General features: G+C 28.3%; 1 protein-coding gene across 1 annotated transcript in view; it reads right to left on the reverse strand.

The window, feature by feature from the left end:
• LOC142330227 (aminopeptidase N-like) overlaps nucleotides 1-27586 on the reverse strand; it is a 149934-nt gene that overhangs the window by 48271 nt on the left and 74077 nt on the right. Inside the window, exon 3 of the mRNA XM_075375380.1 lies at nucleotides 8637-8795. Coding sequence (XP_075231495.1) covers nucleotides 8637-8795 — 159 coding nt within the window. The remainder of the gene's footprint in view (nucleotides 1-8636; nucleotides 8796-27586) is intronic.

Below are 27586 nucleotides of genomic sequence, written 5' to 3' on the forward strand. Positions count from 1 at the left end.
CTACTAATTTACTGGTACATTACAATGATAAGTTGCTAATGACATTAATTGTAATGCAACTATAAATAAAAGAATAGTTACAATTCAGTTCTGAACTGTAAATATGAGCGGATCATAATTACTTGTACAATTTTTAATTGAAGCCAAATTGATGAAACTAGTCCTTGTTTTTTTATTGACCGTATTTACGAGTAGATCAATTTCTCAGAATTGAATTCTCTAAAAACATTTGTTACAAAGTTTTATTTGTTAATTGGTTTTAACAAAGTTATTTTGCACCAAACCCAAAAATCAGTTCTTTACATTTTTATGACTTTTCTCATAGAATATTACAGATAAAGTTCTGGGAACATTTTTTAATAATTTTCAGGTCGTGTAACATAAATATTCGAATATTTTACCATAAGTAGTATAAAAAGATAAATTTAATTATTGTATCTGTAGGACAAAAATGAAATTGAAATCTTTCAGCAGTTGAAACTCGAAAACAAACATTTCTGGACCTATTTGTATGATTTTTTCTTGATGAAACACTTTGTATAAAATAAAAATACCATTCATAGACCAAATGGTTAATTTTGTTTACTACATAAAAATGCTTTGTAAATTTAACTAATATGTCTTTTGTGTTAGTAACTGAATTTATTTGGTGATTTTCAAAGGTTTAATTTTTATTTGTAATGCAGTAGGCCAACACTATTCTATTTTGAATTTTAACTTCATTATTTTATAGTTTTGAAGATTTTCATTTTATACTTAAAGCTACAATGAAGAATTATTCTAAATTGAAACTAGTTTACGAAATGGTAGAATAAGTGGAATGGTTCCCATTATAATGCAGTATTATATGTACATGTATATTTTTTAAGAAAAAATGTTAAAAGTAAATAATTTTTAATTTTTTTCTTTTACTATTTATCCTTCTGAGTTCATCTCTCCTACGTGTATAAACTATATTGTGGCTTGTTTTGAACTTCATTGTTAACATATTCCTGTGTGTCTGTTTATTATTTACTTATTCAAATCTACCATCTGCATTAGTAAATCTGTATTATTTATAATCATAAAAATTGAGAGGAATGATTAAACAAATGGTAGAACATTATTTTACCTTGTTTTTTTTTGACAGTATTAATTCATCTACCTTTTATCATTCAGTTATCATCTAAGTAAGTGATTTAATTTTTTATTTTAGTAAGTTATAATCTTTCACTTAAGTTATGTTGGGAAAATTTATAATTGGACCAGCAGAGGAATTTTATGTACAAAATAAAGAAATAATCATTAAAACTGATTTATTAGGTTACACCAATTCTTAAGAATAGAAAAATGGACAACTAAATAAATACCAGTCAAATTGGGAACTTCTTCCCTTTTTTTAATTTGGTTAACAATTAATCATAGTACTTCAGTTTACCTGTAATATTTATTGTTTACTGGACTTTTTACCTTTAAGAATTATAATTTTTGTAGGTGCGATGATGGAGGTAAATTTTTTTTGTAGTTATTGGAAAAATACATCGCCCAAAAAAAAAAATTAATAGTTTCTCAACAGTTTGGTATAACTTTTGGTCATGTAGATGCTATTAATAATATTTACTGTAAATGGAGTAAAAAAATTATGCAAATTTTAAGCTTAACGATGTTATAACTGGTGTTATAAGAAGAGTTAACAATCCAGTAGTAATAAATATGACTTACCAGACAAGTTTTGTTAATTCTAGAAATTCTAATAAAACGTTAATGGTCTTAATGTAATGATAACTTTTATGCCAGGAATAAATTTGACTGATCTGCCACAGAGGATTTTCAGAATCGGTAGCGATCAGGCAAAAAGTAATCCTACTTGAAAATAAAATGATAAAAATAAAAATAAAAATGATAATAAAATGATAATTTTTTTATAAAAAATGTTGCGCTTTTGACATATTATAGATGTACTAAGAGTTATTTTTATTGCTACCAGGAGAGATGAGATACATCAGGGTGAGCTTGTACTGGTAATATTTCAAATATTAACAACACTTTTTTGTGCACTCAGTTTAATCAGAATATACGTTTATTCTTAATTAATATTTTATCGCTAGGTAGAAGCAACATTAAGATTATAAAAATGGTTAGAAGCACATTAGTTTTGTACATCGCAATAATTTACTATATTTATATATCTGTTTCTCCTTACTAAATTGATATGTTTGAACTGTAATTAAAGGAATACATAGTATTCAAATTAAGTGAAAATTAATTTTCCGTTATTCATTGCACAGCATCACACGATATATTATAACATTAAAATTATTAATTAATCAAGTTTGAAAAATCATCTTTTCTTTTTTAAGTATTTACTTGAATTAAAATTAAGATAATTTTTTTAAAAATTATTATATCATAAAAATAATCATCATCCTATATTAAATAATTTATAGTAAAAACATAACAGGTGTATTAAATTTGTAAATTTAGGCTTAAAATAAAATAAATATGATATTTTCAGTTCAGTTCCAAAAGTCATGTCCAAAACATAATTGGACATAATTATAAATATTATAAAATTCATTCTGTTCGTAGAATCTAAAATTATTAAAGGTTTGCATGCTTTTATTAAAGCACTTAGTCTTTTGATAAGTTCTTCATGAGAAGCTTTTCAAAATGTTTTAATTATTCATTTGAATGCATTATATTATGTCCTAAGTTTCATAACTTTAATTATAGGTCTGTTTAAATAACTTTATTATATGTCTGTTTTTAAAAGCTGTAATAAAATAAAATTTTTGAGAAAATTATAGAGAAAAAATGTAGAATGTGTCAACAAAGTAAATAAGTTTTGGTAGAAATTTCATTTTAAAATGAAGCCTCCAAAATAAAAAAATATTTATCGTAGAATTAAAGCTTGCATGAATCCTTAGAAAATTTGGTCTTTAATTATTGGTGTGGTTGATAGTGATAATGAAAAATCAAGTGGTTTGTGCAGTAATCTAAATCTGTATGTAAATATGTACAGTATTACAAGTATTATGTAATATTTACATATTACATAATACTTGTAAAATATCTAAATGAATTTAGAGGGATAAACAAAAACCAATTTGGATTTCAAACTAGGAAAAGGATTTAAAGTTTATGAAAATTGAAAAATAATATTTCTAATGGAGTTTGGAGTTTGGTAATATTTCTTGATTGGGGTAAGATCCTTGGTATATTTCCCCATAAAATGATTTCTAGACTTTGATGCATAAAGGTAAGGAACGCAATTTTTTACTAGTTAACTAGTTGGATGTAGCCAAACTGTAAGGTCTGAATGTCAGGAGAGTGAGCTGAGAGTGGTGACCTGTTGGTTGCTTCAGTGAATCGTTCTTAGGACTGATCTCTTCTTATATGTAAATAACCTTCCATTATAGATGAGGCAGTTGAACACACTAATATTATTCTGCTTTGCCAATGCTCTGGCCTTTTTTTTTCAAGCAACATGAAAAAAGTAATGCTGGAAAGTTGAAAACATTGTGCTCTAAGCAGTATAAAAGAGGTGTAAGGGATTGCAGAACATCAGTTTAGTTTTGAAAGTTAAACTTCACTTTCAAAACTAAACTTAATGCATCTGGTTTCATCAAGGTTGCATCAAGGTTTCTAAAAGTGTAGTTTCACTGAAAATAATAATAATAATTGACTTTTTGGGATTTTAGAATATGGTCAAATAATGTTTTTTTGTTTTTTTTTTCAATTAAATTCTTATGCAAAATGGATAAATTTATGAAAAAACGAAGTGTGTCGTCTACATCCAGTGAATCAATTGGTAAAAAGACAAGATTGTACAATGACAGTTATTTAAATTATATTTCTACCTCATTGGAAGGAAAGCCACAGTGCGTTGTTTGCTTTCAAGTCCTGTATGATGAAAGCATGAAGCCATTAAAATTAATTCGACACTTGGATACTAAACATTTGAATCATAAAAGCAAACCCTTGGAATATTTCAAAAGAAAATTACATACTGTGAGAAATCACCAAGCTTACATTTGTAAATCAAGTCATACTGATAAAAGTACACTTGAAGCATCTTATCTCATAGTATTAAGAGTAGCTAAAATATCCAAACCACATACAGTCGAAGAAAACCTCAAATTGCTTGCTGCAATTGATGTTTGAGCAGGTGAGTATTTTAATAGGTATGGTAGAAGCAAAAAAATTTTTTTAAATCTACTTTCTAATGACACAGTATCAAGGTGAATTTGTGATTTGGCTGCCGATGTTCGTGATCAGATAATTGAGCAAGTGAGTTCAAGTAAATTTTTTAGTATTCAGTTTGTTGAATAAACAGTTGTGGCAAACATTTCTCAATTCTTATATATTATGAGATATGATTACAATAGGGACAAATCAATCAAAGAAAATATGGTGGTTGCAAATCAGTACCTGATCATGCAATGGGACAATGCCTTTTTGATGTTTTTTATGAAGCTACTAAAAATTATAACATAGATTGGACAAAATGTAATTGCAATATGTAATGATAGTGAAAAAGCGATATCAGGAAACAGCTGTGGATTTCTGAAAAAATTAAAAGATTGTCATATATCAAGGGCGGAATGAATTTACTGCTTCCTTCACAGATATTCTCTTGCCACAAAAAATTTGCTGGAAAATTTCAAATTCATTGTAAAGCTGTAAAAATTGTTAATTTTAAGTGTCAACCATTACAGAGTAGGCTGTTTGCTAAGCTATGCGATGAAATGGGTGAAAAGAAAAAAATCTCTCCTTTTTCCATACAGTGCAGGGACACAGTCCATACTGTGAATTGCAGGGAAAAGTGTTAACCCAGTTATCAGAATTGTGAGATGAATTAATATTTTTCCAGGATAAAGAAATACCATTCTTAATGTTTTTACTGAATAATGAGTGTTATGTTACTGTTTGCTTACTTAGCTGTTGTATTTTTGAATTTAAACAACTTGAATGTGAATTTACAAGTATGTGATAAAAACATTTTATTAATTACTGACAAAGTTCATGCATTCATTAAGAAGCTTGATATCTGGATTATTTGCTTTCAAAGCAAAAGTATTTATATGTTCCACTCACTTTTGATTATATTAAGAAAAATTTGGATGAAGAAGACACTGTTATTCACCACAGTTGGGGTAGCATCAAGATGCATTTGCTTGAGCTAAACTTTAGTTGGGAGAGTATTTCTTGGAAGATAAAAATGATTTCTTGAAGAGGCAGATGCTGAATCAATTTAGTTTACGAGAACATTGTGGCAGGTGCTAAGTTACCAGTTGAGATTCATGAGCAGCTCATTGAAATGTCTGCCGATAAAACATTAAAACTACAATTCACATCTGAAGATTTACATATGTTTTGGCTTGCTCATCAAAGTGAATATGGTAATTTAGTTACAGAAGCATTGAAAATAGTGATCCCTATCGTCGCATCTTACCTCTGTGAAAAAGATTTTTTGTCTATGGTTGTGCTAAAAACTAAATATAGGAATCGTCTTTTATCACTTGAAAACAATTTGTTTTTGTGTGTTTCTAATGTAGACTCATGTGTGGAGAAACTTTTAAATGAAAAACAAATGCAACCATCTCGTTAATTATTTTTTTTCATGCGTACTTATAAGTAAAATGTTACTAATGATTTTTTTCCCATAAATGATTTTCATTGCTGTTTACATGTAGGTTAATTTCGCAACCTCTCTTTCATATCTCCATGACCCCCATGGAGGTCGTGAACCCCTGGTTGAGAAATGCTACTCTAAACTAATTTTGAGTGCAATTAGTTTAGAGCTACACTGCCTCATTGAAATTAGAATGTGAAAAGATTACAAGTAATTAAGTTTGAAAAAGATGATACCAACAGTCTTTCCAGTTCTAATTTTAGATGTCAGATACAAGTTGTTTAACATAACACCAGGGACAAGCAGAAAGGGAAAGCATCTGGTGCAGTAGTTGCAGTCTATGATTAGAGAATACTAAATTGAGGCCGAAGTAATATATAACAGTATTTAGTATTATATAAATAACTCTTAATGAAACTTGTATTTTATACTTGTAAAAATTTTCCATTTCTTTCTCATTCACTTTAAATTTGTTGATGTGAATTTGTTAATTTTGAAAAACAATGTGATAGGAGTTAAAAAATGAACAAAAGATGATAGCTGAGAGAACGCTGTGTCTGTGCACAGGCACTATTTCACAGTTTTAAGTATTCATTAACAGATAGTTATCAATCCTTTAATCAGTAATTTATAACTTGTTATGAATATTTATCTTCAATTAATGACTGTTTATAATGCAGAAATTTTAATTTTATTCTGTCCAATAAATAAAGAATTTGATTTTATTTGAACCAAATGTAATGTGTAGTTTTCTTTTAAAATCTGTTTTATATTGCTTCCAGCCATCTCTTGTAATTGATATTCTCATCCTAGCTGCCAAGAGTAATAACAACAGAGTGATGTTATAGCTACTGCACTGTTGTGACAAATTTTTTGAGATTGTTAGAAATATTTTTATAATGTGATCAAAAAATGTGGTAAATTTGGATTGTGTATTCATGAATTATATTGTTCTGAGATTTTATTGTTTATTTCATAATATTCAAGTATGTTAAGATGTTTTTCTTTCTATGAATAATATGTTGAGCATTGATGACATTGTTAATGTTGGTTGAACTAAGTAGCATCTGTGAGATTGTTGGCAAGTGTTGACTGTGTTGCTACAGAGGGCTTTTAAGTGTTCATTATATCTTTGTTAAAGCTGCATCTTATTTGTTCAACACTGAACATTCTGTAACAGAGCATTCCACTTTATTTATATCAAGGACTTTACATTTGTTTCATGAATGTATATTATGTGTAATGATTTATTTTGTCTTTTTTGTTGTAGATCCTGATTTTCTAAATATGTAAGTTATTTTCAGAGTATTTTTTTATGTACATTGTATTTTTTGTTTTGTTTATGTTACTACAGTCCGTGTAGGAGTGTATCAAAGAGTTGCAGTTATATCTGTGTGTGATTAGGTATTTAATAGCATTTGGTTCTTCTCACTCAAGAGCCTTGTCAAACAGAAAAATCCCTATTGGCATGCTGGAAGGTGGATGTAGATTTTACTGGTGCTAAGTAGGGGATAAAAAAGATTTCCACCTAGAAGTTAAGAAAAACTTCAAATTTACATAACAAAACAATGGTTGCATGTGAAAAAAAGTTTCACATGTTTAGCATATGACAAGCCCTATTTTCTTATAATTTCAGCAACATTTTCGTCATCCCTTGCCGTAAGGGTTGGATATCAAAAACTGTTTCAGACAAAAGTTGTAGGTGATGTTAAGAGGACTGACTAATGACCATTTTAAATCGATTTGATGCTGTGCATATTAAGGGAGGTATGATTTTTTTTTTGTCTTCGAAACCTCATTTTATCCACCCCCTGGGGCAATGGTTGGATACATAGATAAGTTTTAGCCCCTTATCCAAAGGATAGTAGGAACTTAAAATTAATTCAATATGTTACTTAATAAGAAAGTCATATTGTTCTGAGAGGATCTGATAGTCTCGATTGGGTAGTGATTACTAAAGAATAAAGAAAAAATAATAAAGCACATCAACACTATTTAAAATTTGTTAAATTTGTAATTATACCAGAATTGCAAGAAGAGTTTATGCATCAACTATACTAAACTAAAGGAAAATAATATGGTAAATGATATTTATGCTACAAGAACAGAAGACTAAACTGAGAATAATACAGTCTGCATTGAATAAAAATTACATTCACAAATAAAAGATATAGGAATTCAAACACATAATTAACGTCCAGCATGAAAACCTAGCACGGTCTGAACACATTTTACTTGCAAATAATCTAATTTTAGTTTTTATCTGACAATCCAGAAACAGCCGCGAACAGTAAGTAAGAATTAAATAAAGTCTTTAGATAATTTAAATCTTGTAAAGAGCTTAACCTGATGATATATTGATAACAAAACGATTTACTCAGCACAACCGAAGCTAACACACCCACTGCACGAAGAGAACTGCTCGACAGACTGGTGACATTGTCATTCCCACACTCTGAACAGAATTGTAATAAATAAACCTGTGTTATGTTGATGATGATGCATTTTCATTGGTATGTTGTTTATAATACTGTTCACTGATTTGCTGACAAATTCTAGCCTGGTATTGTGAAATTGACAAAACTGTTGGCTTTCGAGCAACACTGTGTCTGCGACCTTTACCAAAAATTGAACACATGGCTATATTTTGTTTTTTCGAAAAAGCCTCCCCATATACCCTTGTCACCATATCCCCATGGTCCGATTTTGTCCATTATCAATTTGAAAGTGACTGGTAAAGAATCACAGCAATTATTATGTCCACAAGAAAGTGAAATATATATATATTATAGAATGTAATGAATATAATATATATATGAATATATATATAATATTATATTCATTATATATGAATATAATGAATTATAGAATATGATTGTTAGAATGTGAATATTAAAAAGTGATTCAGTTGGTCATTTAAAACATTAAAGTATATATTATTACTGACTGACATAGAGCAAAACATAGCAAATTCAATAAAATATAGTAGAATAAACTTAATTACAATATATTTTTTACTTACTCAACTGTAGATATAATTTTTGTTGGCATATTTGATCTTGCTAAATAATCTTGCGGTCGTGAAACTGTTAAACTAAATTTGGCTTTGTACTTGGGCTCATCTAGACATGGAAATAACTGCCTTGCGTATACTGGCCGTAGTTGAGTTCCTACAAAATACCTGATGAAAATACAACAAATGTAAATATGATTATATAGAATAAGTAAAATATTTAAATATAAAAAATATCAATATAAGGGTAGGAAGTTGTACTAATAAAAATGCAAGTGTGTGTAGTATATAATTGGGTAGGTATTAGTTTTGTTTGTGTATGCACACATGCATTTGTGTGTTATGTAGTTGTATTTACATGTGTGCGTACACAAACAAAAACTAATACATTAAAGTATATTGATATGAAATAAAAATCAAACTTTCAATTAGATTTGATGTAATTGAATCTGGAAATCTTTTTTATTAATTACAGACAATATTTAAATTACAACTGTGTAAATGTGATTATAAGGTCAGGATAGGATTGTTTTAACAGTATTTTATTCTCTGCAATTTAAAAACAGAATGGTACTGAATGTTAATCTCTGTTTTTTTGATAACAGTATCAGTCAATTGAGTATTGATCTGCTGGATTTAGTTGATAAAATTAACAGTAAAAAAGCACTCATAAATTTTTTATAAAACAAACAATGTAATATGCTACAGTCTTGTTAAAACGAACTAAAAGTAAATTTTTATTTGTATTGCATGTTTGAACAAGATTAATTTTGAAAAAGGCCTAAAAGTTAAAGGAACTGAATACGCCATTGATTGAATAACTTTCTCTTGTTACTTCATCCCAAAAAACTTTTATTAGTTCTGAAAAATGACAAGCAGTTGAAATAAATTACTTATGGTTAAAGATTGTTTTTATCTTTTTAATCAGATAAAAAAGTTGTTTTATTTTTCAAATAAAAATAATGTGTTCAGTGAATAAGTCATTCAAATTTTAAATTAATATGAATTAGATTGTCCATAAATTTAGCAATAATAATTTTTCTTTTCATTATACAGCTATTATTGTTACAAAAACTAGAAGAAAAACTAATCTGTTTTCTATTTGTGTAAAAGTAAACACTAATATAAATTTTATTTTTGTTGCTGATTAAAATTTAGATCGTTAGAGATATGTGTAAGCTCTATATTCATTGTGGTTTTGTCAGTTGATCATCTTGGTTTAAAAATATAGTCATGTCTAAATAAAACCTTAATATTAAATTAATTCTAACTGAAAAGTACTGTTAATTAGATTCAAATGTCAACTGATAATTGTTAAATGAAAACCACCAAAACCCTTCTTTTTTTTAGATTAGAATACCATGAATTCAGTAAAATTTAATTAAATTTTTTTGCTGTGTTCAAGTTGGTGGAAATATAATATATATATATATATATATATATATCATTTTTTTTAAATAAATATTTTTTCAAAAATATAGTTTTATTTTCTATTAAACATGACCAGTCAAGATCAAACGTTTATATTATATATAAATATGTCAATAAACAATACATGCATTCATTTGTCTGTTAAAATAATAGTTCAAAACAAAAAGCTCTTAGAAAAGATAAAATATGATGAGAATATTGTTTGAAATATTTATTATCATAATTTTTCATACTTTTTAAAGTTTTTACACTTACATAGTGACAATTTGATTTGTATGATAACATTGATTCAACTTTTTAAAATTAATCTACTTAACATTTATTTTTCAACATTTCTATGTATAGTGGAAATTAAATCCAGAACCTCCTTGTTACAGGAGCTTCTGCACATTTTATCTAACTGCAAAATAAATTAATATATTATACTATTTGTGATAATGTGTCTGTTTAAAACTTTATTGACTATCTAATTTATTTGTTACAATGACAATATTATTTATAGTGAAAGGTGGTTTTTCCTTATTTATTTTGTTTTGATCGTACAGAATGAAATATTCTCAAAGAATATTTAAAAATTATTTATTAAATATGACGTAATGTGATGTAATTTAAACCAGAATATTGAATAAAAGTGACATGTAAAACTGGAATGAAGGTTTTTAAAAGATTAAGCGTATAAAAGAAAGTAGGTGGTGATATTTAGGCTTCTCGTCCTTGCTCTCTGATTTGAAAGTTGATCTGGTCATTATGTGGCACAATTTTGTTTTCCTACATATATATGAGTGAATGTTGTTTATTTACCTTCTACCATGTAATAATTATAGTTAAGTGTTTAATAAGATGTTATGGTATTTAACTTCATATTATACAATATTAACAAAATCAGTGTTTTGTTTATAAATTATTGTTAGCGGTTACTAAGTTTCTTGTTTATGGTAAATGTTATCAAACTTTCTATCATTATGTGATGCTTATCTATATCAATTTTTTTAACTATACAAGTTTTATCAGGTTTTGTCAGTGATTAATTGATTCAATTAATCACAATATCTACAATACAATTGTATTGTAGAATAGTTTTGTTTCATTTTGCTATTTTATTCACATTTTCCTAATATAAATTTTTTAATAATTTTAAGTGTTGTATCTGTATTTTTTTAGTTTTATTTCCATGCTTATAATTAGTTTTGTAAATAGTGGATCTTCTAATAATAAATATTTAAATCTTGTCATCAGATGGGAGTTTTAGGATTAAATTAAACAAATTTCTTATTTACCCTATGTTCTCATCAAGTTTGAAAAATATTTAGATAAACTTCATTGAGTCAGGTACGTAAAAATTGTATTCCAGTACTTCAGTATATGAGAAAGTGTCTTATTACGCTTCCATTTCAATTTTTTCTTTCTTACCTATTGTAACAGTATAAGAGGCTAAGTATTATCTTGTCAATTACCTATTAGGTACATACTTTTTTCTGATTCACGGGTCTATGAAATGTCAGAGATGCAGGAAAAGCTTTTTAACAAATATGTTCGTATTTATGCATTGACGACCACTTTTTTTTTATCTCAGAAACAGGTTGATGTAAATACTTGACATTTTGTTGGATTATGATGTATATGGAGCACAGATGTCAAATTAAAAAATATATATATATATATCTGTTTAAAGATTGTCATACCTCAATAAAAATGTCTGAAGAATACATTTTTTTTCTACCTTTTTATTTCCTTTCCAACATACCACAGAATATATTATGAATTAACGTTTTCAAAAATCCACCCTCTCTTCAAAAATAGTTCAAATATATTCGTACAAATTTTCATAAATGCATAACTTGTTCTTGTTCCTGCTTTTTAATAAATTACTGGCCCATTTTACAGATGTTTTTATAGTTTAAAATAAAATAAAAATATTTTATTTTGTAGAAAAATTAATTTTCTGTCAAGTTTTATGAATAATAGTAAAAAATATATATTAAAAAAGAAACATGATTTTTCTGTATCCTCACAATGTTAAAAAGTGCAAACATATAATTTTCATTAATGTCTATTCTATTGTTCTATTGTATTGTTTCTAATGTTTACTTGTTTAATATCTTCAAACTGTTACATTACTTTTATTTCATGTATCTATTATCCTTAAATAATTGTATAAACTTAAACCACTTTTCCTTTCTTTTTTTGTATTTTATGATATTACTGTGATCAAAATTTTAATCTAGTTTTCCTTAATCCATTCTTGCATCTTCTGGATTACTTTCTTTGTTTCATTTTTGGATTAGCATGCATATCCACTAATAAAGGTGTTTATGTAATGTATACACATTACACCAATCAAAATACACCAGTCAAAATAAAAGGTTTAATTATTTACTTGTGCATATCTAATGAAAGTCGTATCCAGATGCAGATTATTATATTTGTGTGGTAGTAGTAATAATATTAACTGTTGTATGGTACGATACCATTAAGTACAGTTAATACCACTAACCGATCTACTGATGATTGATATATTTTGGTAACATAAGCATTTACATCCATCCATAATAATTAATTGCTGATATATTAATGTTAGAACTTGGATGGATGATATCTGATGTAGCAACTAATCAATGATGATAATAATAATAATAATAACTACTTGCCGAATATCAGCCATGCTTCCAAAGGTGGTTTTTTAAAAAAAACTTTTGAAATCAAAGATATAAGTAAAAAAATATTCTACGAATATTTCCTCTATAATATTATGATGTAGGTGATGTTTTGTATATATAGAGTTTTATTTTCTTTTCCTTTTATCATAACTGTATTTCAGTACTGGACTATGACCGATTAAAAATTTTTCTTGTAATGATGCATAATATTTCTTGTAAATTTATCTTAATAATGATGCACATTAAAAAAAAATGTCTGGAAGAATAAAGCCTGTAAAATGTAAATTTATTTTAGATTTATTTGGTTTTAAACCATTGAATAGAAGTTTATATATATATATATACACACACACACGCACACCATTATGTTAGTGATTCAGAATTTAGAGAAATTTCTTAGTTTAGAAATGGAGAATTTTTTTTTTTTAATCAGTCTGTTTTGAGACCAATCTTATATGTTGCTTCATTTTTTTACCTTACATCTTATGTTTCTACAAGAAGAATATCACAAATATGCTATTTTTTTTTTTTCAATTTAGGGATCCAATTAGAGAATTATTTTATATTTTAATATTTTATCTTAGAAGACACAAGAATATCACAAATATGCTATATATTTTTTTTCAATTTAAGGGATCCAATTTGGGGATTATTTTATCTTAGAGAACACTCTAATTAAACAACCATTTTACAAACAACAGTGTAATTTTTTTTTTTTTTATAAAAAAAGAAAAATAATCTGGAGACATAAAGAAATGGAATTCCATGAAATTGAGTAGAGCTTATGATATTCAACAGAATTAATGTTATTTAAACGTAAATATTTTTACATCAAGTCAAAGTTTATGGGAAAATTAGCTTATGACATAAGTACCTGAAATAGTATGAACATTATAGTAAAGTTAAATCAGGTTTTAGCTGAAAGAATATTTTTCGATTAAGTTAAATAAAATTCTGATATACTTTGTACTTGGTTCTCAGCCACCAGAGATGAATAAAAATTTAGGCTAGTTTCATCGATTTAGTACTAGCAGATAGCTGCAACCCTTGTTCTTGTAGTGACTATACTGCAACTATGCAACTTGTTATTTTCTAGATCATTATGTCAGGATATTTTGATTATTAGAATTCAACAGCTGAACAGTAGTTAAGAAATAGTATTACAGAACTGTTAGTGTTATATCGGACTCGACCTTGAACTGTCATATTTCCTACATGGAGAGACTAACGTTAACCACTTCCTTCACTTCAAAATATAGTCTTATAAATGATCTTTAAGCTTAGTTAAAATTTTGTTAGCTTTAAGATGTTAGTGGAGGCTATACTGATTGCCCAGCCACTCTATATCTGTGAATTTTGAACTAATAAAAAAAGTTTGCTCTCTTCTTTCAGGATTAGTACTAATTTCTGCAGTAATTATATCCATCCTTGAAACCTTAAGGTTTTCAATATCTTCTACATTAAATATTTGGTTTTAAATTAAAAGTAACTTTTCTTCCTCTTTGTGAGAAGTACTGTTTTTAATATTTTAATAATTGAGGTTGTGAGAATAACAAACTAACAAGAAGTTTGAATGTGTCTTTATATATTTATGCAAAAGAGTTATCCTGGTATTCCTCATAAAATAAAGTAACACTGAGTTTGCCTAATCCTTTAATGAAACAGGAATTTCCTTTGAAACGGTTAGCTTGAACATTTGAATATTATAATGTAACCTGTTACGCATTTTAAGCCACTGGTCTTTTATAGAAGCCTCACAATGAGATAGAGAATGGGAGTTGGAGTATAATGGTAGGAAAGGTTGACCCTTGTTGATAATCTCCTGCTGTATTACCTTTGTTTTGCTTTCTACCTTAGTTAAGTGTGCTAATTATATATTCCTTTCCTGCTGTGTATTTGTCTTTTCAAATTAATTTTAAGAAAAAATGTTTATTCTGGTATAAAAACAAATTTAAATACTTAACTTGAAATGAGTTTATATGTTGATATCATATAAATATGTGTTTCTGGGATTCAACTTAACATCTGTTAATCAAAACAAATATTTCAAACCAACTTACTTAAGCTTAAGAAGTTATAATTTTTGTTTATAATAAAAATAAAAAGGATTTATATAACGCATGGTTATTTTTAAATTCAAGACGGTGGGAAGAAATTAGATTTTCAATTTTATTATGTAAATTTATTTAACCAAAATAATATTTGTTTATGATTTTTTATCTTGAGTGCGGATCAATATTGGTAAATGTATTTTCTAAAATTAAAATTGTCATTTTATTATGTAGAATCAGATTACGTAATCTGTATTATATTATCATATCACAAAAGAATGTAAAACAACACCATTTTTTATTTTTTCAAAAAAAAGAAAATTATTGAAATATAAGAAGCTCTTTTTAGAAAACCTGTTTTTATAAGGAATTAACCTTTGTTTAAGCCCAGCATACAGTTACTTTAAACTTTTATTAATGTAGACATAGCATTATATAATTAGCTAAAACTTGTATTGACAGTAATATTAACCTGTTTTTGTATGAATCTTCCTGTAAGTATAATCTGTTTTTTCTAAGCTGTTAAAAAATCAACTTTGCGGATATTACATAAAAGTATTTTATACCATTATTATGTATTAATTCTATAGCTAAACTGGCTATTTGCTGTATCCCTGTTGTAAAACAAAAAAATAATGAAGGACTAAGTAATGTTCGAAATACCATTATTTTGTCTGTTTTCAAAAGTCTTGTAACTTAAGTTCTATAAAACCCTCACTACCACACATGTTCATACAAAACACAAAGCAATAATGTTGCTTTGTGTTGTCAAAACACAAAATAATTTACAGTTCTGCGTAATAAAACCAACTTTTCATTGTGTTATTTTTTTCTTTTGAAAAAATTTCATCGCCCTCACCACTGCGACTCACTGCATAAGTGTGTATGAAAAACATACCAATACACAATCAATGTAACCTTTAGATAAAAAACACATACTCAATCATCATGACCCTCAAACTAGGTAATGCTACCTGAAAATGCCAAACAAAATACTGTTTGGCATTTGATAATTAATTTTTAATTGTAACTATCGTGGAAGAAAAAAGTCACAGTGTATTTATTTCAAATGCCAAACTTTAAAAATCACAAAATAAAAAATGGATAAAGATGTATTTTAAGTTCATTAATCCATACTCTTTTTGTACAGTTTATGAAAGTTTTATACAAACATTTCGATTCTTGAAGCTTACAACGTATTTTGTAAGAGAACAGCAATTATGACTAACAAAAAACATACATAAATGGTTGTTTTTACCATTATCACTTTTAAATTTTCTAGTATATATAGTATATATATTTGACTGCTTTAATGGCCACCATATAAGCTTGAAGTTTGTAGACATGAGAATGAATATAAAATGGAAATTTTGTAATGTATGAAAAATGCTATGCCTGACTGGAATTTGAAACCGAGACCTCCAGAGGAAAGCCCGAGATGCTACCACTCCACTTATAATAATTTCTCAATAGTAAAGGTGAAAAAGCTATGTAACCCTTTGCCGGCTTTTTTTCATTAATAGTATTTAAAAATTAATCTATAGTAATTTTTTCCTTAGGAAAAATAGTTTAATTGTATTTTAAATAAATTACTGGAAATTTTTTTTTTTAAAATGGTTAGGTAATTTATTAAAAATGTAAATATTATACGATATCAATTATTAATTTTTATAACTCGTTCAATTAAACTATTTTATAATTATTTTAAATATGCAATATTGTCTTCTAAAAATTAATCTAAAAATTTTAATATTTATTGATTTCACATTTTTTGTTTTTGCTGAGTACTTTTACAGAGATTTAAGCATCCTAACCCCTGTAGGGGAAGCCTTGTGACTCTCCGGGTCGCCATACCACCTCCTTCGTTCCTAGCCCTGTTGAACTTTATTGGAGGTCATCTTTTAGTCCCTCTAAACTTGATAACACAACACAGTCATCAGTTTGGCTTCTTGTCAGTATGCCACCGATGCAAATGCCTTGACAGACATTTCCGTCAGTGTATTTACACAATCTGCTATTGCCTTCGCATGGCCTCGTCTAACCATGACCACATATAACTTACAACAATCAATTATCAAATTAACCGATTCGTGGATGCGTGATCCCCATGCCTTTCTGTAACACCAAAGGTTTCACACAAAAACTCTTCCTATATCTTACTTCAATTAGACTATGCACTCAGATAATTACTTGATTGAGTCATTAAACACCAAAAATACTATCCTCATACAAACAAAACAAATTGTTGATAGAAAAAAATGACAATTTTGTCGTACAGTCCAATTTACTCAAAAGTCTTCTTGATTTACATAAAATTCAAGAAACAAATTTACAAATTTAATAAGCCTCTAATGAAATTATACTCTATTTCTGTCTGCTCTTGTCCACTTTCAGGAGCGAGGTCATTGTTTACACCCTCTCATACCGCAGCTCTAACACAGAGTTCTCCACACATTCATTCTATCCTAACAGTAAATATCTCAGCTAACCGAACCTCGATGTAAAAAAAAAAAACACTTATTTCACCTGATAAGTGTTACCTGGTTACTGACCTGATAAGGTCTGGGAGCATCAGACCTTATCAGGTCAGTAACCAGGTCAGGCCTTCACAGGACCTCCTCAATTGTCTGAAAGTTTAGATTAGATTAGATTTTTAGCCCTGCGAAGGCAGGGCTAAAAATAAGCCAGCAACAATGTTTCATTCCCTTTCGGTTTCCAACTAACTTAGATCAAAACCAGAATTGATCCTTGCAAGCTCTTTAGCTACTTTGGTACGGTCACCTTCGTACCTAGGGCAGACATATGAGATATGGCGCACATCATCAATGGCCCTACACTCTGGGCACAAGCCTGAATTAATCAAACCAAATCTGGGCAACCTATCTTGAAAAACACCATGTCCAGAAAGAAACTGTGTAATATGCCAGATTGGGGGAAATCCACCTTACACCCTGCATACTTCTCGCATCAAGCAAAATACCATGTATTTAATGACCATCAGACAATTTAGTCCACCTGATGTGCCATAAACGGAAACCAAGGTTTCCGTTTGGTCATCTATTTATTTTATGCACCCAGAGGTAAGTTGGTCTACCATCTTAGCATCATAATGTAATTGGTGCTCAGTCACATGAAATCTAAGCAGTAAATGAATTTAAAAAGTCCTTTCTGAAAATGCAGAAATCTCTGTGAAAGTACTCAACAAAGATGAAAAATGAAAAGCAATAAAAGATAAAGTTTTAAAATTAATTTTAATAAATTTTTAAAGTATTTGATACTGAAAAGTTAGTTTTGAAACAAATGATTTACGGTTAATTATTATTAGAATTTTGTAACCTTTATAAATGTAGTAAATAAAAAATAACTTACATAAAATTTATTTATGTACTTTTACTCCCTTGAATTTCAAGAACAACATTTTTATATTTAATATTATTACTTAATAGCCAGCCAACATACTCTTTACAATTTGCTGAACTAGTTTTAAAAATCAACTGTCTTGAATAGATTATAATAAAAGTGATGCTATTTTTCTGTTAGTACTTATTAATAAATAATTATACGTATGTTCTCTGCTGCACTTTATCATTTCAAGTACAGAGAAATAATTTATATTATTAATTGCTGACGATCCACCGCATTTTAAGTAGTCAGATGAAACAAGTTTTGAAAACAAGGCTATTTTTATTGAGGTCGTACGGTAATCTAACAATATTAATCAGCAAGTTTTAGTATATACATGATTCAGTTTGGAAACCGATCATTATTTTTAGATAATTTCTGCAAAATTCACAAGATAATTAAAAGTTTCTGATTTTTTTCAGTGTATTTTTTTAATATTAAATTTAATTCATATTGCTTCAAGGATTTTGAAACGGTATTACTCTTCTATGAAAAAAAATATTTCATAATAAAACATAAAGGATTATATTGAATATTTTATATTCAGTCGACCATAAAATATTGTTTAAATATTCAGTAAATTTTTACCTCAAGCGATTTCTGTTTGTTACAGTTATTTTTAACTAACTTTTAAAATTAATAGAAAAAAAAACCTGAAATTTCTATTTCCCGAGACTAATTTGAATTTTTTTCACTGAAAATTAAGGATGATTGATAAATAGTATATAATTTATGTTTAAGTAATTATAAACTTTACAAATGTTTTATTAATTTTTTCTCGAAATTTGAACCGTGCATACTAGTACTGTTAGAAGTTATTTCTATAATCTTGTGATAAGAGATTCTACTGAGCAGTCACATTAAGTGTTTCCTATTATTTTACTTTGAAGGGCCTTAATAAAACGATAATCTTGTCATTAATATTAAATATTTATTAATTTTATATCCAGTCTGAAGTACAGGTGAGAAACTTAAAACCGAAATGAGCCAGCTCGATCTGTAGTCGCCTTCAGTGTCACCTTTAATGCTGCTGTTGTCGCTGCTACTATTAGCACTACTCGATAGTAGTGTTGTATATGTTACTACTCTGGTTTATTGTTGTCAATTGTTCAAGCTTCATTGCAGTATATTTTCGTTCTTTGCAGTTGTGTTTTCGAAAATGTCTTTTTACACGACTGTCCAAAAAGGAGTGTAATGTATTTAGGTTTATGTATGTTTGTTCTACCATAGCAGCGGCTGAACCAGGCAACGGTTTAACCGATTTAGATTCATGACCCCGCGTTAGAATGCTTAAATTAGCGGGAGTGTCATGGGCTAGATAAATATGTGTATAAAAAAAAAAAATATATATATATATATATAAATATATGTAGTAGTGGAGATTGCCAGCGAAGCACAAATTTTAATGAATTGAATTGATGAACTGTAAGACTGTATCACTGTTTGAACTGAATGATTTTAATCAATCGAATGAATAATATTAAAAAAATAATAATATAATTAAACTTGTGTTAAATGAAATAAAATAATATTAAATAAATTTAAAAAAATTCTCTTTAATAATAATGGGCTTCCCGTGGGGACTGCGGGTGAGACTGGTAAGGTGATGCGAATATTTCGTGTAGACCAATCATCACCATCAACTGGTAATAAACGGGGTGTCCCTGGGTCGCTGTTTTGGGAGGTGCAATGGGGTGCTCTTATAATCTCTCTGCAAACAATCGTCCGATTTTAAAAATTCAAACGGGATATTTGCTAGTAGGTTGAAGGAGAATTTCTGCATGCATCAGGTATACTCCTTGATCTAACAGATTACGGTTATTCGGAAATATTTTTATATTTTCGAAACCGATCTTTCGATTTTCAGAATTCAAATGGAGTATTTGCTACTGTAGTAAAAAAATCAGGATGGAACCAAACCAGAACAAAAATTAACTGATATACTCGTACTCAGAAATGGACCTTATTTACACGATTACCCAAAAAGGAGTGTAATACATTTAGGGTGTATGTGTGTTTGTTTCATCGTAGCAGCTTAACGGCTGAACCGATTTACATGTATGACCCCGCGTTGGAATCCTTATGTTACCGGGGCTGTCATAGGTGTTAACAACTAAATAATTTAAAGAAATTTCAACGTTTTTATTTTTTTTTAATAATAATAGCAATATAAAACAGTTGAAGTAAATTTTAACTTGTGATTTATCGATCATTTTTACTAACATACAAGAATGCAAAATAGTCGTGAACATCTGGTTTATAATAAACCAGTTAGTTAGCTTTCTTGCAGAACGGTTGAAAGAATTTTACGAAAGTTTTTTAGATGCGACTTGAAAAACATTTCTAAAATACAGTGTTTAGGATATACTCGTACGTATCTTCTACTGATAAAAAATAAATAAATTGCGATTATTTTTGTCTGTCACGTGCAAGGTAGGGTAAAATATTTTGCAGTTTATTTACATAAATTTAAACGTATTTTTTTTATACTTTGTACCAAAATCCGTGCAGTAACGATTATTTGAGTACTGTATTATATTAATTATACTGATTACCACAAAGGCCAAATAAAAATGCAAAAATTTTTTATTGCTAAGGTTTTAAAGTTGTTTCTTAAGTGTTCAAAATAATTTAATAAATTTTTATATGAATGAATGTAGTTGATTATTAAATATTATTTATCAGCTTGTGCGGTTTAATGAATGAAATTTGTTGTATCTGAAATAATGTAGGGCAACCAGTTATGATTGTTAAAAACTGTTAGTAAACTTACGTCACAACTCTGACGCGATATGGACCTACATATACAATAAAAAGTCAACCATCATTCTTACTTTTTGAGAAAGTAGCCTTCAATAGTTTTGCCTATTTTTCATTCTTGTATGTCAGTAAAAATTATCAATAAATCACAAGTTAAAAATTTATTTTATATTGGTAAATTAAAAAAAAAATGTTGGTTGTTAACTGCTTTAAAAAAATCATTAGACCTTTAAAAATATGATATATAGATACACTTAAATAAAATTAATCAAACCACAACTAACTTGATGGAAAAATATTGTAATATGATATTTTTATTTTGACAAAGCTTTCCATAAAAAATAAATACAAATATATATTTAAACAAGTATAAAAAAGATTAAAGTTATACATAAAAAAAAATCTACTATTAAATTCGTAGAGATAATTTTCAAAATAAATTTCATTTTTATGATTAGGTTTGAGTAATAAAAATGCTGAAAATTTAATAAATTAATAAATGTAAAAATTGAAAAATTCAAATGTACAAATAGTTTGTAGAAAACAAAATGTTTTTAGCTAAACAAAATTTAAACTAAACAGTATTAAAAAATATATATATATATATTTTTTTTATCAAACATTGTAAAATAATTCTTTTAGTCTAAATAAAATAGTTTATGTTTTTGTAAAAGGATAAAAAAACTATATAACAAAAACTAAAATTATTTTGAATAACGTTGTAAAAGAAATAATATTAATCTGTTAATAATTGACGGAGTAAAATATTTACATTCAGTTTATTGCTTGACCCCTTTTAGGTATACTCATAAGAAAGCTACCTATTGTAATATTTACCATGATTCGACTTCTGGAAAATTTCGTCATATCATCGCGTTTCACATCCCCCAGACCCCAAAACCAACGTCAGCTCAAAAGTTTATATATTCATTTATATATATATTTTTTGTCTTCAATCATTTAACTGGTTTGATGGAGCTCTCCAAGATTCCCTACCTAGTGCCAGTTGTTTCATTTCAGTATACCCACTCCATCATACAACCCTAACAAATTTTTTTTACATATTCCAAACGTTGCTTGCCTGCACAATGTTTCCTTCTACCTGTCCCTCCGATATTGCAGCCACTATTCCAGGATGCCTTAGTATGTGACCTATAAGTCTGTCTCTTCTTTTAACTATATTTTTCCAAGTGCTTCTTTGTTCTTCAGTATGCCGCAATACCTCTTCATTTGTCACTTTATCCACCCATCTGATTTTTAACATTCTCCTGTAGCACCACGTTTCATAAGCTTCTAATCTTTTCTTCTCAGGTACTCCGATCGTCCAAGTTTCACTTCCATATAAAGTTACGCTCCAAATATGTACTTTCAAAAATGTTTTCCTGACGTTTAAATTAATTTTTGACGTAATATATAAATAGTAAATAAAACATTTTATATATTTCATTTTCTTGTGGACACGATAACTGCCGTAACATTGCGCCAGTCACTTACAAACTATTCCTTAAAAATAACTCACCCCAAAATCTCGGTCAAGTTCGATAACGGCCAAAATCGGATCATGGAGGTGGGAATAGGAGGGCTTTTTCGAAAAAAAACAAAATATCGCTATAAAATTTAAGTATAATTATGGCAGTATTTGGGTAAAAAAATGTATTTTGCTTCTAATGGTAGAAGAGATTTTATATCTCTTCTACCATTAAAGAAAAAAAAATCACTAACAAAATTACTGTGTAAGGAAATTTGCAGTTATTAGCAACATTTTACTTGAACCGAGTATTTAGTTTTTTTTTTTCAGATCTTAGTCTGATGTTTGACTAGTTTGATGATCTCAGTTTGATGTTATTTCCATTCCTTTCTGTTTTGTGACGTGAAAACTTTGTCAACCGAACGAAATCGTAATTTTATAGAATTATAATTATCAATAGACAACCCAGTATTATTAAAACAAAAGTAATATCCGCTTCCGCTGACTCGGTTAAATAGTTGTGGGCAGATACAAAGTAGGACAGAAAAGCGAAGATTTCCGAAGAAGCTTTCAGCAAAGCCAAAAACTGAGTTAAAACACACTGGTGGAAATGTCTACCGAAGAATTTATATCGGTGGCATCCTGACAAAGGCTTAGCTGATAATTTTGATATTGTGTTCAGCACTAGGAACGGAGGGGGCGTTTGGCGATCGGAATTGTCACAAGGCGGTTGTCTTCCCCTCAGGAAACCAGAATTTATCTTTTAATCAGGATTTAATAAAAGTATTTTACATAAATAATTTTTAATTTTAATAAAGTTTAATTTCTTTAACAACTTTAAATTTTATTTTAATATTTTTTTTCTAAAATGCATCTGAGTGATGAAGTAACAAAAGACCTTTTCCCTTAAGAAAAGCTTACCGATAATACTTCATCATTGAATTGCTCCTTTTTCGAAAAAAAGGCCTGCCGGATCCATCTTTGTGTAAATTTCTTTTACACAAGCCTAATTTTACAGAATACTAAGTTCTTGAACAATAAATCTATCAATAGTTTATTATAGGACACTCCAGACAGATTTTGTAAAACTCTTATATTAGTAATATGTAGAATTAAAAATTAGAGGTAATATCCAAAAGTTAATACAGTAATATTAAATTTAATTAATTTTTCTTTCATCTTTCATGAAAAACAAAAATATAATTTTAATGTAAAAAAGAATTGTAAGGTACGTATTTTATTGATGAGGATTTTTAAATTTTAAAATTACCAGTCAATGTATATATATATATATATATATATACTCGTATATATATGACTAAAATTAAATCGACGTCGAAATTAGTGAATTAATTTTAAGAAATTAATGGAAATTTTCCTTGTGAAGGATTATGGCCATCCTGTTAAATACAGCAATTACTGGTGCTAAAATTCGTGATGAGGGCTATAAATCAAAGATAAACGCCGTTTTAATGGAAGATTTTTCCGTGTCCTGCCCTTTTACTGTTCTTGTTTAGGTCATGAGAGCTATTAAGGGACGCATAAAGGTCCTACCGCAAAAATAGTCGCTTATAAAAAATTTCTCGTTGCGTTTTTTTTTTTATGTACTGTCACTAGGATATATATTTTTTATAATAAATAAATGTTCTTTTATAATTTAATTCCGATTAAATAGAGTTGTATTTCAGGAAAAAATTCCTAGTTAATTTCTTTTATCACTGTAACATTAGTATTATTTGTTGAATTTATTTTAAATGTTATTAATTACAGTAATGCTTTTTACTTTATTGGGATTTATTTACAGATTTTAGTAAGTAATTATGAAAGAAAAATATTATAATTAATTACTTACATTAATAAATTATAAAAATCTTTTAAAATAAAATAATATTTTCATAAAAATAATTTTCTTTTTTTTAAATAAGTAATAATTTGGAGGAAACGATAAAGTACCATAATAATTAATATTTTCAGCTTATTCTATTAGCTTGTAAAAATAAAAATATCAGTTTCTTTATTACTTTCTCATCTAGATAGCGTTATAGCTCTACTAAGGAAAGATATCTGTCCAAATTGGGCATATTCGGTTTCAATGGTTCTTGACGTTTTGACACCTCTCTCTCTTTTTCTGTTTAGCCTCCGGAATCACCTTAAGATATTATTTAAGAGGAAGAATGAAGATATATATGAATGTAAATGAAGTGTAATCTTGTACAATCTCAGGTCGACCATTCCTGAGATGTGTGATTAATTGAAACCCAACCACCAAAGAATCCCGGTATCCACGATCTAGTATTCAAATTCGTATAAAAGCTACTAGGATTTGAACCTTAGAACATTTTGACACCTAAGAAAACCAAAAAATCGGGTGAAAATTTTCTGGATGTTAATATTCGCATATACGTGTGTGTTCGGTGTTGGCCTTTATATCACCTTATATCTCCAGAACTGCTGGACCTATTTTTGCCCAAACTTGGTCAGATTACTTCTACATATGGGAGATTGATGCTATTAGATTTTCAACTTAAAAGGTCAAGGGGGTGAGGCTGTAGAGTAAGGTCACCCTCAGCATCTCCAGATTTCGCCTAATTAAGGTTATATGGTTTTTAGGCACATTTTTTAACAATTAAAAAATAATATTTGCAAAAAAATTTTCTGCAATCGCATCCCTACTCTTAAAAAATGCTGGTGTAGTCTTCGCTATGTTGTGACGTCACAGGTGAGCGGTAGAATTAAATAAATTAATAATATTTAAAGTGGAAAAAAATAACTCAGTCTGTCTGGGTCTCGATCTCGACCGTCCAATTGACGGTATCTCGGTGCATTAACCCTCGCGGCTACACCAGCTGTCGACCGTACAAGCGAAATTTGTACTATGTAAGTTGTGAAATTACATTAGTATAGTTAGTTGCCGACCGTCGCCGCTAGTACCGCCACACCCGCGCAAATTAAATACGGTATGCGCGCGCGCTTTAGTTAGAATCATGGAATTAAATAAAAGAAAAAGTATTATATTTAAATAAAATGATAAATAATTTTAAATTGTTGTGTAAACCGTGCATCAGAAACAACCCACAGTTGTATGACTTTCCTGGAACTCAATTTTAGCCACGTGACTAGTAAAGTCGTACAACTGTGTTGTCAGCTTTTAATTTTTTAAAATAACCGTTCTTCTTAGATCTATTGCTTGGAAAAAATATCCGATAACCGGAAATTGCTGAAATTGAAGATCAATTGAAAAAAAAAGCTTTTTATTTAGTAAAATATATTTTTACAATTTTATTTTGCTCATTTCCCCACAGGCGTAAAATAGAGTTGTGTTGTATAAAATCAGTAAAAACGTTTCTTTCGATATTCACTTTTCCAGTTAGAAAGTTATACTGCATGTCTAGACAATATACTATGTTGGTTAGTTGGCCTATTGTTTGCTTCTCTCGTTGTTTTCTTATCTCGGGACTAGGTGGACCAGTTTAAATGAAATTTGACACGATAATTTCTGTATACGTAGATGTTATTTAATTTTGGTTACGATCGGTAAACGAAGCATGGAGATTCTGACCTCGTGGATTCCGTTATTTTAAAATTTTACTCGGGAAGTAGATTAATTTATTCATATAATTTAATTCCCGTTAGCTTGTTAAAATTGTTTCTGATGTTTGGTTTTTTCGTCAGTTATTGTTGTTTCTTGATATCTTCAAACAGGTTAAGTGATTTTTAAAAAAAATTATTGATGACTTCTGAATACGGGTCGTTGATGCCATGTAATTAAAATTAAATGATCTGGAGGATGAGAATATACAGTCCCTTTGCGTTTCATACCTGAAAATTATACTAAAAAATTAGAATATTTTTTTACATAATACTTTAATTACTTACATCAATATCCCACTTAATTTTTCTTCTAAGTAACAGTTTGTAGAGAGTGAAGTCATCGATAGCTAGAGTTTAAGCTTTGCAAATCTTTTCCGTTTTTTTTATTTTTTTATTTTGTATTTAAAGAAAATAATAATTAATAAAATTTGTTACTTTGGTACAGCATCGATAGGGAAGTATAGTCCACATCATCTTTGAATTTTTACAGTAACATTAACCCTTAATTAAACTCATCGATAAAATTAAAACGCGTCCAGTACAGTTGTCTATATAATTGTATGTGTTGATTTAAAAATGCAACGAAAAATATTGTGCGACAAAGTATTTAAATATTCATTTCAGTACTTAAGAAGGAACGAGTAATGACAAGTTACTCACCACCACTTAACCGACACATACATAATATTCTAACTGTTATCTACTTTTTCAACGATGTTACTAAGTTTCTTTATAATGTTTGTTTAAAGTTGAAAGTTTTAACATATGGTACATGTATTATGCATATATTACCTTAAATGTTTAATTTTATAGTTTTGATAAGTTAATTCTATATTGAATTACGTCATTATAGTTCATTTTAATATTGATAAAATATTTGCCAGAAAAGATTACTCGTTATCTAATGTAAAATTTCCAAAAGATTCACTGAAATTTGATTTTAATTAAATATTAATATTTTCTAAAATTATTTGAGCTGTTATTAGGGTTTATTAAAAAATTACTTATAGATCTAAATTATACAGTACGTTTGTAAAGTTACTGTGCACTGGAATTATAGAAGTGTTATGAAACTTTCTTAATTATTAGTTTCAAATTTTATTTCATTATTTTATGCAAAGCTATATTACAATAACTGGAATAATTTATAAAAGATTTAAAATGAATTCCAACATCAATGCAATACTGCACACGTCTTAATTTGTTTACAAACACTTTAACCAGCTGTTGTACTGGAATGTCTCGTACGTTTGCCGTTATCTGTTTTTAGTTCGTCAATCGTGTGTGGTCTGTTGCGATACACTGCTTGTTTGGCTGCCAGCAATAAAATATAATCTGAGAGAATCAGATGGGGCAATCGTGCAGGCCACACGTCTCTTGAAATGATTCGTTCACCAAAGACATTTCGTAAAAAAATCATTAACCTGTAAGCTGTGTGCGTTGTGGCGCAATCTTGTTGGAACCAACCGTGATTGATTTCCACTTCTGTTAACTGACAAATGACATTGTTAAAACAGCACAATAACGATCACTATTGACAGTATTTAAAAAAATAATTGGACCCACAATACGCGTTCTTCTCACATCGACCCAGACTCC

Source organism: Lycorma delicatula, chromosome 9, assembly GCF_047948215.1.
Source record: "Lycorma delicatula isolate Av1 chromosome 9, ASM4794821v1, whole genome shotgun sequence".
Classification (NCBI taxonomy): Eukaryota; Metazoa; Arthropoda; class Insecta; order Hemiptera; family Fulgoridae; genus Lycorma; species Lycorma delicatula.